At 37.4% G+C, this 15,851-nt stretch overlaps 1 protein-coding gene across 1 annotated transcript; it reads left to right on the top strand.

The window, feature by feature from the left end:
* The first annotated feature begins 2,916 nt into the window (after positions 1-2,916).
* Positions 2,917-15,559, top strand: LOC145664718 (uncharacterized). The gene is made up of 4 exons (XM_081731587.1): positions 2,917-4,850; positions 11,186-11,357; positions 13,036-13,132; positions 15,414-15,559. Exons 1-4 carry the CDS (start codon positions 4,719-4,721, stop codon positions 15,457-15,459), a joined length of 447 nt encoding a protein of 148 aa, XP_081587713.1. The 5' UTR covers positions 2,917-4,718; the 3' UTR covers positions 15,460-15,559.
* The last annotated feature ends 292 nt before the right edge of the window (positions 15,560-15,851 follow it).

Raw genomic sequence — 15,851 nt, 5'->3', positions numbered from 1 at the left:
CTTTTTAAAATTTTGGCAAATCCTTCTTAGATGTCTTTCTATTTATTGAATTTATTTTAGTTTTTCATACTTTACTCGTAACCCTTCTTTGTTTCTGAGGGTCGAATATTTTTTATTTAGAAATTCTAAATTTGAGACCACACTGATCTTCCTGTAGGTCCGGAGTCTCCAAGGTCGCAGCAGGATACGGCGCGAAGTAGGATTTCCATAAAGCCACTGTCTTTGTGGAAATCTCGCTCATGACACAGACTAGCTTGTGGGCTTGGAGATTTATATTTACGCATTTAGTAAACCAACTGTTTCGGCATATAAAAGTATATTTGGCTGTGGGTTGTCATGTCCAAATTCGACCACTTATCTTTGTAGAATTTATTATACTATTTTCCTTTGGTGCGCTGCTGTCTTCTCACCTAGCTATTAGTCTATTCTCTTCTTCAAGATTCTTTTTAATTTTTCAACCTCCCTCCCCCAGAGTTTTGAATTTGAGAAATATCAACCATTTAACACATATCTTTTGAACCTGAAATTTCCGACTGCGATGTGGCGAGACACGATTCGTGGAGGTATTTGTTGATGTCAAATTTCAAGTGACTGTTTTCCATCACAATTTGACTCGCCGCGATAGCGAGCAATAGTTCAGTATACGATTCACTTTCTGCTTTCGTCTCTTTTATCATTATCCATTTGAAATTCTCCGTTGTACTATTTGTCATTTCTACTTTTGTTTCCGTTGATTGCCATAGAGGTGAATGTTGTTTAAAATGTTTGGACCCATAAGTATTACTACCCAGACAACACGTACCTGTACGGCACATGTGCACTTTCCATGCATAAGCCGTACATATGCACATGTTCATTTGTGTGGATGATGCATACATACATAACCCGTGCTTAAGCCGTACATGTGAATTTGCGTGGATGAAGCACACATACAGAACCCGGGCAAACACACATGTGCATTTGCGTGGATGAAGCACACGCACATAACCCGTGATTAAGTCGTGCATGTATACATGTGCACCTGCATGGATGAAACACACATTTATATAACCCGTGCTTAAGCCGTTATGTGCACATGTACATTTGCGTAGATGAAACACACCCACATAACCCGTGATTAAGTCGTGCATGTGCACATGTGCACTTGCATGGATGAAACACACATTTATATAATCCGTGCCTAAGCCGTTACATGCACATGTGCATTTGTGTGGATGCTGCACACGTACATAACCCGTGATTAAGAAGTGCACGTGCACATGTGCATTTCCATGGATGAAAAACATTATATAACACGCGCTTAAGCCGCTATATGCACGTGTGCATTTGTGTAGAATAGGCACACGTACATAACCAGTGATTAACAAGTGCATGTACACATGTGCACTTGCATGGATAAAGCACACACTTACATAACCCGTGCTTAAGCCGTTATGTACACATGTGCATGTGCGTAGATGAAACACACGCACATAACCCGTGATTAAGAAGTGCACGTGCACATGTGCATTAGCATGGATGAAACACACATTTATATAACCCGTGCATAAGCCGTGATATGCACATGTGCATTTGCGTGGATGAAGCACACGCACATAATCCCTGACTAAGTCATGCATGTGCACATGTGCAATTGCATGGATGAAGCACACATGTATATAACCCGTGCTTAAGCTGTTTCGTGCATATGTGCATTTGTGTAGAATAGGCACACGTACATAACCAGTGATTAACAAGTGCATGTACACATGTGCACTTGCATGGATAAAGCACACACTTACATAACCCGTGCTTAAGCCGTTATGTACACATGTGCATTTGCGTAGATGAAACACACGCACATAACCCGTGATTAAGAAGTGCACGTGCACATGTGCATTAGCATGGATGAAACACACATTTATATAACCCGTGCAGAAGCCGTGATATGCACATGTGCATTTGCGTGGATGAAGCACACGCACATAATCCGTGACTAAGTCATGTATGTGCACATGTGCAATTGCATGGATGAAGCACACATGTATATAACCCGTGCTTAAGCTGTTTCGTGCATATGTGCATTTGCGTAGAATAGACACACGCGCATAACCAGTGATTAAGAAGTGCACGTGCACATGTGCACTTGCATGGATGAAGCACACATTTATATCACCCGTACCTAAGCCGCTATGTGCACATATGCATTTGCGTAGTTGAAGCACACGCACATAATCCGTGATTAAGAAGTGCACGTGCACATGTGCATTAGCATGGATGAAGCACACATTTATATATATATATAACCAGTGATTAAGAAGTGCACGTGCATATGTGCATTATCATGAAGCACACATTTATATAAGCCGTGCTTAAGCTTTATATGCACGTGTGCATTTGCGTAGAATAGGCACACGTACATAACCAGTCATTAACAAGTGCATGTACACATGTGCACTTGCATGTATGAAGCACACATTTATATAACCCGTGCTTAAGCCGTTATATACACATGTGCATTTGCGTAGATGAAACACACGCACATATCCCGTGATTAAGAAGTGCACGTGCACATGTGCATTTGCATGGATTTAAAACGCATTTATATAAGACGTGCTTAAGCCGTTATGTGCACATGTGCATTTGCGTGGATGAAGCACACGCACATAACCCGTGATTAAGAAGTGCATGTGCAAATATGCATTCGCATGGATGAAACGCACATTTATATAACCCGTGCTAAAGCCGCTATGGGCACATGTGCGTTTGCGTAGATGAGGCACACGTACATAACCAGTGATTAAGAAGTGCATGTGCACAAGTGCATTAGCATGGATGAAGCACACATTTATATAACACTGCTTAAGCCGCTATGTGCACATGTGCGTTTGCTTAGATGAAGCACACGCACATAACCCGTGATTAAGAAGTGCATGTGCAAATATGCATTCGCATGGATGAAACGAACATTTATATAACCCGTCCTTAAGCCGTTATATGCACATGTGCATTTGTATAGATGAGGCATACGTAGATAACCCGTGATTAAGAAGTGCACGTGCACATGTGCATTATCATGGATGAAGCACAGATGTGTATATCACGTGCTTAAGCCGTTATATGCACATATGCAGTTGTGTGGATGATGCACACGCACATAACCCGTGATTGAGAAGTGCATGTGCACATGTGCATTAGCATGGATGAAACACACATTTATATAACCCGTGCATAAGCCGTGATATGCACATGTGCATTTGCGTAGATGAAGCGCACGCACATAACATGTGACTAAGTTATGTATGTGCACATGTTCACTTGCATGGATGAAGCACACATTTATATAACCCGTGTTTAAGCCGTTTCGTGCATATGTGCATTTCCGTAGAATAGGCACACGTACATAACCAGTGGTTAAGAAGTGCACGTGCACATGTGCACTAGCATGGATGAAAAACGCATTTATATAACCCGTCATTAAGCCGTTATATGCACATGTGCATTTGTGTAGATGAGGCATACGTACATAACCCGTGATTAAGAAGTGCACGTGCACATGTGCATTATCATGGATGAAGCACAGATTTGTATATCACGTGCTTAAGCCGTTATATGCACATATGCATTGTGTGGATGATGCACACGTACATAACCCGTGATTGAGAAGTGCATGTGCACATGTGCATTACCATGGATGAAACACACATTTATATAACCCGTGCATAAGCCGTGATATGCACATGTGCATTTGCGTAGATGAAGCGCACGCACATAACATGTGACTAAGTCATGTATGTGCACATGTTCACTTGCATGGATGAAGCACACATTTATATAACCCGTGTTTAAGCCGTTTCGTGCATATGTGCATTTCCGTAGAATAGGCACACGTACATAACCAGTGGTTAAGAAGTGCACGTGCACATGTGCACTAGCATGGATGAAAAACGCATTTATATAACCCGTCATTAAGCCGTTATATGCACATGTGCATTTGCATAGATGAGGCACACGTACATAACCCGTGATTAAGAAGTGCACGTGCACATGTGCATTATCATGGATGAAGCTCAGATTTGTATATCTCGTGCTTAAGCCGTTATGTGCACATATGCAGTTGTGTGGATGATGCACACGCACATAACCCGTGATTAAGAAGTGCATGTGCACATGTGCATTAGCATGGATGAAGCACACATTTATATAACCTGTGCTTAAGCCGTTATGTACACATGTGCATTTGCGTGGATGCAGTACACATTTATATAACCCGTGCTTAAGCCGTTGTGTGCACATGTGCATTTGCACAGCTACTGCACATGTGTATGACACATTCGTAATACCGTGCAAGTGTATTTAGTTTCATTCTGCTAATATTTACATTAAATATGGCTATAGTATTTTTAATTGAAAGTTCAATTTTTTAAAAATTATTATATTACTCATTCTAAATAAACAATATAATGTAACCTGCATTTTTCGAAGGCTTAAGTACATTGGAATAAATATTCAATCAGATAAATCGACACGCTATAAATAGGCTCTCTCAGTAGCATAAAAAATGTGCAGTGTTCGCTTTGATGTAATAAATGACGTGAGAACCGAATAGACATGTGTCTGATTATATACATACAAAAAGATATGTAAATATAATAATCTTAATAAGATTATTATTGTTTGGAAGTAAAATATTATTTTTCTCTATTAGTTATTAATTTAATTTTTATTTCGAATCACGCATGCGCACTGGTTGGAGCTGTGTATTAGCCATGCACGGCGCGCTTATTTGTGTGGTCGGGTACGAGCTGTGGTGTGGTGGTGTTTGTCCAATGTTGTTGAAGGCGAAGAATTCAACATTATATTATAATCAGGTGAGTGATGAACTTAATTTTACTGTAATTTGTAAAATTTAATAAAGCACCCGTTTAAATAATAAAACTGGTGTTAATGTTGCCGTATACACATGCATCCTGTTCTTCTCAAGCAGTATTTATTAGTTGACATTTTATGTTTTTGGAGGGGACATTGAAGCTATAGATATACATTGAAGGCACTGTCATGATTTGCATCTCTTTAAAGAAAGATCTGCAAGAGTCATTATCACGTAGTCCTTTTAACATGAAATAAATTATGCATACATAACCCTACATTTGAAAGGAGGTAGTGTTCCAACGGCAGAACCTCCGAGATAATTTACAATCAAATCAAGGTATGCTAGTATCATTACCAAATCCAGAATGGGAATTAGGGGTAATAGTTAAAATAGGGAAGGTTCTAGATTACTGGTCCCCCATATAGATTAGTAGCTGGGTAGGTTTCTTTCTGTACTAAGTTTATGCATTTAACTTATACAGTATTGCCGAGCGAGCGTTAGCGAGTGAAGGCGGGTTAGAACCCCGCAGGGCACGTTGTTTTCTGTCTTTATTACTGCTCAATGGGAAGGGACCAGTAATCAAGAACCTTGCCGTTAAAATAGAACCTGATCGTATGCATGTATTTTTCTTGAGCCATCTTTTAAGAAAGGTATAAAGGCATTACTCGAGCAAACGGTTCTATGAAATTTACACGCATTTATTGCATTTTCCGGTTTCTTTTTGCAGAACATGCACTAAATGAGGAGCTAATGCATAAACCACGAACCAACTTGTCTAGGTGGCCACTAAAAAGCACGAATGCTATCTAACCGAATCAGGGCAGGAGCGCAGCAGGAGGCCCGAGCGGATCAAAGGGGTGCGTTCGTAGGGAGCAGGCGGGTCAGCAACAAGGGCATACGCATAAACGAGGATAGTGAAAACATACATTAAATATCTGCAATAATTTTTACCTTCAAAAGCACTTATATAATAGTAGTAATTCTTAATTTCAAAATGGCTTCACTGCTTTCCCGCGTACAAATGGTCTGCTGCGAGGAGAAATTCGTATGCTCTGAATTTTTACTTTTCTACACTTACCATGACGCTTGAAAAACTATAATACGACGCTCTTTATCACACGTATCGACGCTCTCTAATCGTATGCTTACATTATATCTATCGCAGTCGTCCATTGCTAGCACGAACGGAACTTTCCCGCAGTTTATTTTCACCTTCTTCGCATTCTTGTATTCTTCCGCTTCAGTAAATAGTTACATGTAGAATACGTTCACTACCATTGAAAATGTATTTCAATATGATATCCACTGACAGAAATTACTTATATTTACACTCTGCTTCTTTTACGAAAAGTGTTTCACATCGTATTTTACCTATAAATTTTGTTTTCGGTAGAACCGCCTGCTCGAGTGAACCCATACAAGCATTTTTTTGAAGACCTTACTGCAACATGCAATATTTAAAAAGGATATCTGAATATAGATCGAATTGATTCAGGATATAGCTTAAGGGCAACTCTTTACTGTAGGTCTCACATGTAACATCTCCACTGTGACTTACTTCACAAAAGATAACTCTGCGAGGCAGGGTTGGTTTAAACCAGCTGGTTTTTCAGAAAAAAAAATGGTTTAAACAAGAAAGAAAAAAAAAAGAAAAATGTTTAAATCGTGTGAACTTTATGGTGACGTTTCCACATATCAAACCATCCGCATTACGTTTATCTACTTTTCACCTTTTAATCGAGGGGTCCCGTGTTCAATTCTCGGTCCATCTTTCAGGTGTAAAGCAAGTAGCAATTCGAGGTGTCTCTTTAAGCGAAAGTCTTCTCCGTGATAACGTTGGTATTTCATAAGGAATTTAAGCCTAAACATACGAAATGAAACCAAGTTATATATTTCTACTTGTTTTATAAAGAAGCCAAGGCTGCTTAAACATATTGATAGAAATTGGCAAAATTTATCAACTGCCTACGTAGCTTCCAACATCAGCTTGGATTTCACTTTGTTTTAATTTTATTGAATATCTACATACCCAATTTTTAATTTAATACCTTGTGATTATGATATGTTGACCTTCAAATTTTACACACAAATACATTTAAATAACAGGATTTTCCCAATGGAGTTTCCCGATTTATATATATAATTCTGTATAATGTTTTTACTTGTGTAACTGTTTGTCTTTTAGTCCTTCTGAAATGACTCTTGACTAGGGATGGCCACAAAGTTCCGGTTCCAGAACCGGTTCTTAGGAACCGGTTTCAGACTTGGATCCGAAAGCCCCCAAAGACCCGTAAAGGAGCCACAAATTTCACCTTCAAAACACTGCAAAGAGGACCATGCGCTTGTGCTCTCCCCGCCCAAACTCTCTTGTGCCCCCAGAAAACAATTTTGGTCCACCAGTTTTTTTTTTGTTTTTATTTTGGTCCACCAGTGTTTTTTGTTTTTATTTTGGTCCACCAGTGAGTGTTTAGCCAAATGAGTTGGCCAATTTGCCTGTTTAACCATTAAGTTTGCCAGTTACCCAGTTAATTTAGCTAAATGAGACAAGCGGCCGCCACCTGGGTGCCTGCCTGTCGCTTCCACCATTTCATCTAGCACACTGTTCACAGCCTTCCAGCAGCTCGTGTTTAGTGTAGGGATCGTCACAAAGTTTCGGTTCCAGACCTGGATCCGAAAACCCAGTTCCAGAACCGGTTACAGACCTGGATCCGAAGAACCGGTTCCGGACCTGGATCCGAAAAACCGGTTGTTGAACCGGATCTTCTAGAACCGGATCCGTTCAGACCCGAAAAACTGTTCCAACAGGAACCGGTTCTGGCCATCCCTACTCTTGACAATTATAGCTATTAACAAGCAAGCTTATGTAAAGATCAGTACAACGTATTTTTATCAAGAGTCCTTCGTGAGTGAGTCGGCAATCACATTTGTGACCAGTTAACCCCGGTTTCGTGTCCAAATGGACAATTTCTCTTGGATGTCTTTGAAGCTAGAACAGCTGGGGGATAGCCCAGTGCCTAGAATAGATAACTTGGTTTCAAATTTTATGCCCGAATGCAATCTCTTTGTCAAACCAAGGACCATGGGAGGGGGACCTCTCATAATTTGTACGTGAGAGATACTGGCGACCATCATTTTTGTATTGGCGAGTGAGTCTGACTTTGAAATTTTGCGCCCTGTTGTCTGTTATGCTATTGTCATTTTCTCTCTCTCTCTCTCTCTCTCTCTGTAATAATGCACGAAATTTGCACTTCACAAAAAAATCAAAGCTCTGTTCAGTCATGTCTTTAACCCGTTATGTAGATTCTTACAAAAAATAAAGTAGTACGAGAAAAAGCACAATCTTATCAAAAAAGAGCTGAGTTTGAATGATTTATGAGTGTTATCTAGTTAGGATATTTTTTCCTTCACTGCTATTAAATTTTTCATAGTCACTTATGAATCTTTGTAAATAGTGAATTGAAAAAATGAAATGAAATCTTTGAGTTTTACGTCCCACGGTTATGCCGGTTAGGCTAAAGGAGACGGTGATAATGAGAGATGAGTAAGATGGTGGAATGAAGAAAGTGGGAGAAAACGGGAGTACCCCGAGAAAACCCACGAGCACGGTGTTTGTCCACCACAAAGCTCACTTGGCGGGGGCTGGGATCGAACCCGGGACCCCAAGCACCAGAGGTGAACGCTCTACCACTGAGCCACCGCGCCTCCCAAATAGTGAATTGAAACTAAATTGTCCACAATAATGTAAATGGATTGTGTGTGCTAGATTTGACTTTAAAACTTGTTTTGAGAACACACAAAATTTAAATTTGAGCATATTACAAATGTGATTTGACGCGAAATAACTGTGTAGTAATATGTAAGAAAGATATGGTAAAAATTGAAGTGTTTTCTTTCATAATACTTTCATTTTCTTAAATGTGGGAAACTAGGTCGTATCTACATACTATAATTTTTCCGCTATTTTTGGAAACTAATAGGAAGTTTTTAATTATGTATACGACAAACGCCATGAGATATTTATTATTTGTCCACACGGGCCAGTTAATTTATATATATTAGTATGGCGCTAAATACGTTGTACAACTGTTAGGTGTTACACTACCGAAAACGTGAGAAAATTAACTTTAAGGATCCATGGCTCCAGTACTATGGGACCAATCGTGGTCGGGTCAAAGCGTCACATAGGAACTAGTATGTGTCCTATCCAAATATCCACGTTTCAGAATCGTGCGGCATTTGCGCATCAATTTCTGTAGAGGCAGTTGATTAGTACTTCAAATTTCCGGAGCATTTCCGAAATGCCTCTCTAAGCTTTAATGCGCAAATGCCGCACGATTCTGAAACATGGATATTTGAATAAGGCACACACTAGTTCCTAAGTGATGTTATGCAGGGCTCCCAGCTGTCCTCTTTTTCCTATTTTTTCTTATTTGTTTGGAAATGTGTGTATATTTGTCCTATATTTTAATCTTCTCCTATATTTCCTATATTTTTAGTGATTGCATTATTAAAAATACAAGCCAAAGACAGTTCCAGTGATGATTTAAGTTGCTACATATTAGCAATATGCTAAATAAGTCATAGCATTTTTTAAGGGACAAGTCACTAATCCTCACTATTACTTTTTTTTAAAAAATTTGCTCTTTACTATCCTCCTCTGTTCATTTTTTTTCTGTTTCCTATGTGCTTATTCTTCCTCAATGAAGCTTAGCTGAGGAACCTTACCGTGCTCCAGACTCTTGTAACGCAAGCTGTGTTAGCATTTTCTTTCAGCAGTGTGTGCAGCAGTATTGTTTCGGCATTAAGGTGTGTTGGTATTCACCAACATATCCCAACGTCTTCCAATATTGCTGTACATAATATGCAAGGTCCACACGCGTCCTGGAAACCCTGGAAATAAAAGTGTTTCGTAAAAACGTCCTGAAAAGGTCACGGAAAACGTCCTGACGAGAACTTTCTGGAACTTCAAGATTTCCATTGAAAGTCAATGAAAATCCTCAATGTTGTTAGAAGCTCTGTTGTATCTTTTCTAGAGCACAAAGGTGAAAAATCCAGGAGTCTGAAATAGTTACCTATAATGAGCAACCAAGACAATATTACGTGAGTAGACATTTATAGACTTTATAACATTTCAGAAAATAAATTGTTTTCACAGAAATTAGTTATGTAGCGCTCCCTAGCAGAATGCTCCCGATTTTTGGTGACTGAATTTGATCTAACTTTGACCTAAGTTTTCCGGAGATACATAGATTATCTCCACTTTATAGGTTCAGATTCGCGTACATCCTGTATGAGATTTACCATTGTTATTTTTTTTTCCCTACTAGATAGCACCATTAATACTCCTCATTGTGAATATAAACAACTAAAAGTAGTACTGATGGCACAGTCCGTCAATCTTCTATTTCAGTGTTCTAACTTATTAAATTAAAAAAAAAAAAAAAAATTCGTCGCTTTGCATGAGTAAGGTTGTGAATTTACGAAATACATATTTTTCTGAAGTCATGGCAATTGTATTAATTTGAAAGGGATGTTTGTATGATACTTTTTATATTGCTACTCTCACTATTTCATTGTAATAATAGAATATTGAGTGTCTGTTATTTATCTTATTGTGCTCTGAAATTAAACTTCACTTTCTGCTCACTTTTATATTGACTGTTCGCTTCTATATTCATGTGTAAGACAAAAACTTGACATTTACAACATTGGTGCTGAATACTAAATTGTCGTAAGAGTTGACATTTTGAAGTTATTAAATACGTTTCATCCGTATGCATGTTTTTTTTCTATAAGTTAAATTGTGTAAAAAGTTTTCAACAACTAAGAATGTATGTGTATATTGACTATGTATATGTATAATTTTATCAAATTTGCAGAATTAAGACACATTCAAAAAGTCACACATTAAAGAATTATCTTCTTTAGCGATCATGGGAACTCGGATAGTACTACATTCCTCCACATGCTCTATGAAGTAAAAACAGTGGAGTTGGCAAAAAATGTAATGCATTTCCTAGGTTGGTTTCTTCAGCAAACAAACGAAAGTAACATTGAAAAAAAAAACTACCAATAACATTGATTGTTTAAAAGTAAGATGTATTAATCTATCCAAATTGGATCCTAGTTTTCATCAGATTTGCTGATTTATTTTTGCCACCACATTTCACATCATATAAAAGATATGTAACCTTGGCAGATAACTTAATCACAAGAAATAATTTATGGTGATTATTTGCTCTAACATTAACTAAATATTGAAAAATATTATTTATATGCATGAAATTTTTTCGCTGCATTAACACAGCACAATCGATACAATGTTACTTTCAGTTTCAAATGTTGGCGAGTGGTGGAAAAACTCCAAAACAACTAGCACAGAATATTCTTCGTCGTGTCGTGGTGGATGAAGTTGCTGAGCTGTATAGCCTCACAGGAAAGTCGGGAATAAATTGTGTGAGGAAGCTGTCGTTTGTGGAGACACAAACCTACAAGTTTATTGTTGGTAAGATTTTTTTGTGCATTTTTTTTTTAATCGTGATCGCATTGTCTTCAATGCTTGATAGTTTATAGGGTGTTTATTGGGAAAGGGCAATAATTAGGTTGTGCTCAAGCATGTCCAGAACAAGAAGTCCATATAAACTTTGTTTCAGGGATATTACTATATGAATTTGGTACATGTGGACAAGGAAATGTGTACATTGGAGTTACGTTGAAACAGTTTCATTAATTTTATGTTCCCGCTGTTATTTACCAACACTGTACACCTTTTCTTTCAACCACCCATACAGTAGCCCAAGGGTGTTAGAACAGGTGCCTAGGTGGCCATTAGACTAGCCCAAAACATCCAATCCAACGACTAGTATTTTGCGTGAAGGCACTGGGTGATAGTCGAGTGAAAACGGTTCACCGTCCATTTGGTATCACATGATGCGTAGAAAGAATACTATCCTCCAAATACGGAGGGAAAGTATTTTGCAAAAGATGAAGGTATGGTGCACTGTCAACACGAAAGTTCCATCTGGTAACTGTTCGCATGAAGCATGTTGGTTTTCCGCGGACCATTGGTGCCAATTATGAGTAGTGTTAATCCTGTAGTATCCTCCTCAGTCCTCTTTACATTAGTTACCATTCTCGTGTCTTATAGTATCACAGTACGCATTTCAACATAATTGCAGTGTACCCTTGTCACCATGCATTAAACTTCATGTAGTGATATATCTGAAACAAAGGTTTAAAACGTATATGTTTATGTAAACTTGATTGTTGTAGTCGACAAATCTGACCGCCTCTCAAATTATTGACCTTTCCTCCTGAAGCACCCTGTATATTGTTTCTTTTTGAGTAACAAATTGTTCTTTGATATAAAATATACTGTTTTGCAATAGAATGTAAGTTGAGTGTTTGTAGTAACACAGACCCCACCAAAAACAAAACAAACAGAAGAAAAGTGAGATGAGTACAGTTATGTTTAATTATTTCAATAAGTGAGGAATTTTTAATTTGATAGGTTCTTTTTCTGGCGTTAGTAGAAGCCATAAAATTCTACTATATTTACTCAATTATACCGCTGAATTGTTCCAAATTTTATTACCTTAAAACAATGATTCTCATTATAAACAATAATTTTGAAAGGTATGTGAAACATGGCCGTTGGTTCAATTCCAGATCACACAAAATATTTCCAATCCTCTCCCCACATTATTTAAACTTGTAAGACGAAAATATCATACGTCGTATATGCTTTGTAATGACTGCACTTTTTTATTTACTTAAAAAGTCACTGACAATTGCTGCAAATGATAAAAATGTCAATTAGATTGAGAGGGGAGTCATTGGTGTGGTGAGTGACTCACTGCTGGGAATGACAATTTCAGCAATCTTCAATACAGAGAGGCAGTGGGAGGGGGGGAAAATCGGAGCATAAACTTCTCTGTATGCTGTATGCGAAATAGTTTTTCTTTATCTGTTCCGTATAAAAATTGCGTGAAGTATTATACTCTCGTAAATACAGCAAATATCTCATTACCAAGGTATCATTCAGACGGAAAAGGATTGCATACCAAAATTGTTGTTAGGGTTTCTCTTTCTCACTTTTGATGTTCTTATTTTAGGATTTAAGTTTACTAATGAATGTATAATTTCATATATATCAACATAGTCATATGTACATTTTTTTCTAGCATCTGCAAAGAAATTATATCCTGAGTGTTCGGAGGAGCAAATCAGGGAAGCGATAAGTGATTGGCTGCACCACGCCAAAACAAGGAGGTCACGAAGGTACGTATCACCTCTGATGTTTGGTTTTCATGTATTCGTAAGCCTTTATTTTAATATTTACATGCAATTTTGCAGCAGTTTTCAAAATAAGAACGGTTAACAAGTGGTCTCCAAGCTTTAAATTGTCACTATAATCTACATCAGAAGTCGGCAACAGGGCGGACATTTTTGCATACTTGGGACCTAGCGGGCAAGGAGGTGCGGAACTGTGCTTTTACCTTGAAATATGTGCGAGTAGCTAACGGAGTATAAAATGTGTTTGCTCTCGTAGGTAATTTATAAGCAGAAAAAAAAACCTTTGACGCAGTCATTCTTTCAACTTTATTCTCTATAATTTATACGCACCTATTCTCAACGTGTATATTAACGCTCTCCAGCGGCGTTCTCATTTTCAAAGGGGACACTAGAACAAAACTGGGCGATTCGGGGGTGTTTGAGATTTCATGATCTTTAAGACTTTTTTCTTATTCTGCGAGAACGATTATGTATTTTACAAACTATTAGAAATTTGTAGACTTATATGACACAAACAAACTTTTTCTTTTTTTTTAAAGGTTAATATCGACGGAAAAGAGAGGAACATTTCATTTTTTTTTTCCGTCTTGTACAGTGTTCAATATAAATATCGCAACTCGACTACAGTTTTAAGATTTTATCTTATGCAATACATTTGAAATCAATGTTCTGCAGGTTGCTGCATAATCAATCTAACCTTAAACTAACGCCTGATAGGCAGGTAACCAGCGAAATATTGATTTCAAATGCATAAATTAAAGTATTGTACTACTATAGAGTTGCGATATTTATGTGGAACACTGTACCACCAGATGATAAAAAGAAATTGACTCATTGATAGTAAAAGAAATGTTTCTTAAGAATCTTACTAGTATTGTTTAAATTCAAAATGTACATTATATTAGTTGAAAAAAAGAAGAAACCTTTACGTCAGGATTGCAACGCTGAGTTAGGAAGGAGGATAATCCGATGTCCCGTCATTGCACTATTCGATTTACAGGCACGCAGACAGAGAATATGGATTTTGCCGATCGCTTATCTAGGATATAGGATCTTTTTTTCTTACACAAATTTGCCACTGTGTTTTTGCATATTTTGGGTTAAATTTTAAACAGTACTTAGTCTTCCAGTGTCTCAGTATCTAGTAACATGACTTGAAATATGAATATCTAAAAAAATTTATTAATAATGCCATTGTACTTGATAGCAATAAGATTTATAAATTTGTTTCAGTGTGAGTCATGTAAGTCAGGGGCGCACTGACAGGAAGTCCGTCGGATCTGAACCCCTATAACGTTTAATTTGTATGAAAATGAATATAATTTCAAGGGCAGGTACGTAACTTATTTGCATTTCATACTCTAAACCATCCTCGGCCGCTCGCAGAGAGGAATACAGAGTGCACTACTGTATATACTTCTGCCTATCTTGCATAACGTGGTAGAGATCAGCCAGTTATATACAATTGATAATATGGAAAAGGCAACGTTTTTATTGGTTGTTCATGCCACAAAAATAAATCTTTTTCATCTTGCTTGCTTCTCTGAATATTGTTTCTTACTTTCAACCCACTTCCCGTAGCTTAGGTAACATAAAACTTCCATTTGTGCTAGATTTTTCTTCGTTATGCGTTGCCTCACAGCTTTCGTCTTCATTTTGAACTTTTCAGAAGGCATTCGAAGTGTAGTGTTTCGATCATCCGTGAACATTCACCTCAATTTCTCTACCAAATTCACTTCTCATAGTTCTTACTGCATCCAGTCTTGAGTTTATTCTCATCCTTCACTGTCCGTACGAATGAGCACGGGGTGAACAAGCATGCTCATACATTTACTCCTGTTGTAATAACTCAGTTTTACGTGTACTTAAACCCACACTTGTCAATGTCATTCAAGGTCAGTGCATTTAGTACCATTTACTCATGAGATGTTCTACCAGTGTTTTCAACACACGTTTGCACAGGATTGCCACCTGTCGATAAAAAGCCAGCCTCGTTTTCAAATTGCTAATTTAAATACTCTTACTGGAATTGATTCAATACCCTAAGAAATCTTATTTCAGAGATGCTGATGGTGGTGATTTATTGAGCTTAAATGGTAGTCTTTAGCTTTGTTTCTGGAGAAAATGGTATGGCATGTATAATTTGGATGGACCATATTTAAATTCTTAATCTCAAACTATGCTAAGAATATGACTGTGATTTAGTTTAAATAGATTGATTTAGTGTCTGCACTTACTGTATTACTTTTAAAACTTCTCTTTACAGGATGCAGAGGACTGAGGCCAAGGATTTATCGGAGAAAGTAAATTAAAAGAAAGAAAAAAAAACTACAACCATCTTGTAGATTACTTTTTATATTTAATAAGAAATAAATGTATAGATATATATATAATCAGTTGTTATCAATGTTGTAATACCTACTATTTCCATAAAATTACAGCGGAGTTGCACCAAGTTACGGTTAATAGAATATATAAACATTTTTGCACTTGGATTTTGTTTAAAATCTAGTTTCACTTGTGATTGAGTTGAGGCCACTTTGCTTTATCAAGCATATATTTTAAATCTGAAATAGCTCCATGATGGCTTTTGATGAAATCATACTATGTAAAAGCTATGTTGACAAACCAAGCACTGTATTAAAAGAAAAAAATATATATGCAAACCACAACTGTTTATAAGTTCAGAACCTAATTATTCAGA

This window comes from Thermobia domestica, chromosome 11, assembly GCF_964235325.1.
Source record: "Thermobia domestica chromosome 11, izTheDome1.hap1.1, whole genome shotgun sequence".
In the NCBI taxonomy this organism is placed as follows: Eukaryota; Metazoa; Arthropoda; class Insecta; order Zygentoma; family Lepismatidae; genus Thermobia; species Thermobia domestica.
Note: the sequence above shows the minus strand (reverse complement) of the source record. Positions and strands in the feature narration are given on the sequence as shown.

Coding starts and splice junctions, on each gene's coding strand:
- LOC145664718 (XM_081731587.1), top strand. CDS start 4,719: ATGCGCACTGGTTGGAGCTGTGTATTAGCCATGCACGGCGCGCTTATT. Junction 11,358..13,035: donor AACCTACAAGTTTATTGTTG/GTAAGATTTTTT, acceptor ATTTTTTTCTAG/CATCTGCAAAGAAATTATAT. Junction 13,133..15,413: donor AAAACAAGGAGGTCACGAAG/GTACGTATCACC, acceptor TTCTCTTTACAG/GATGCAGAGGACTGAGGCCA.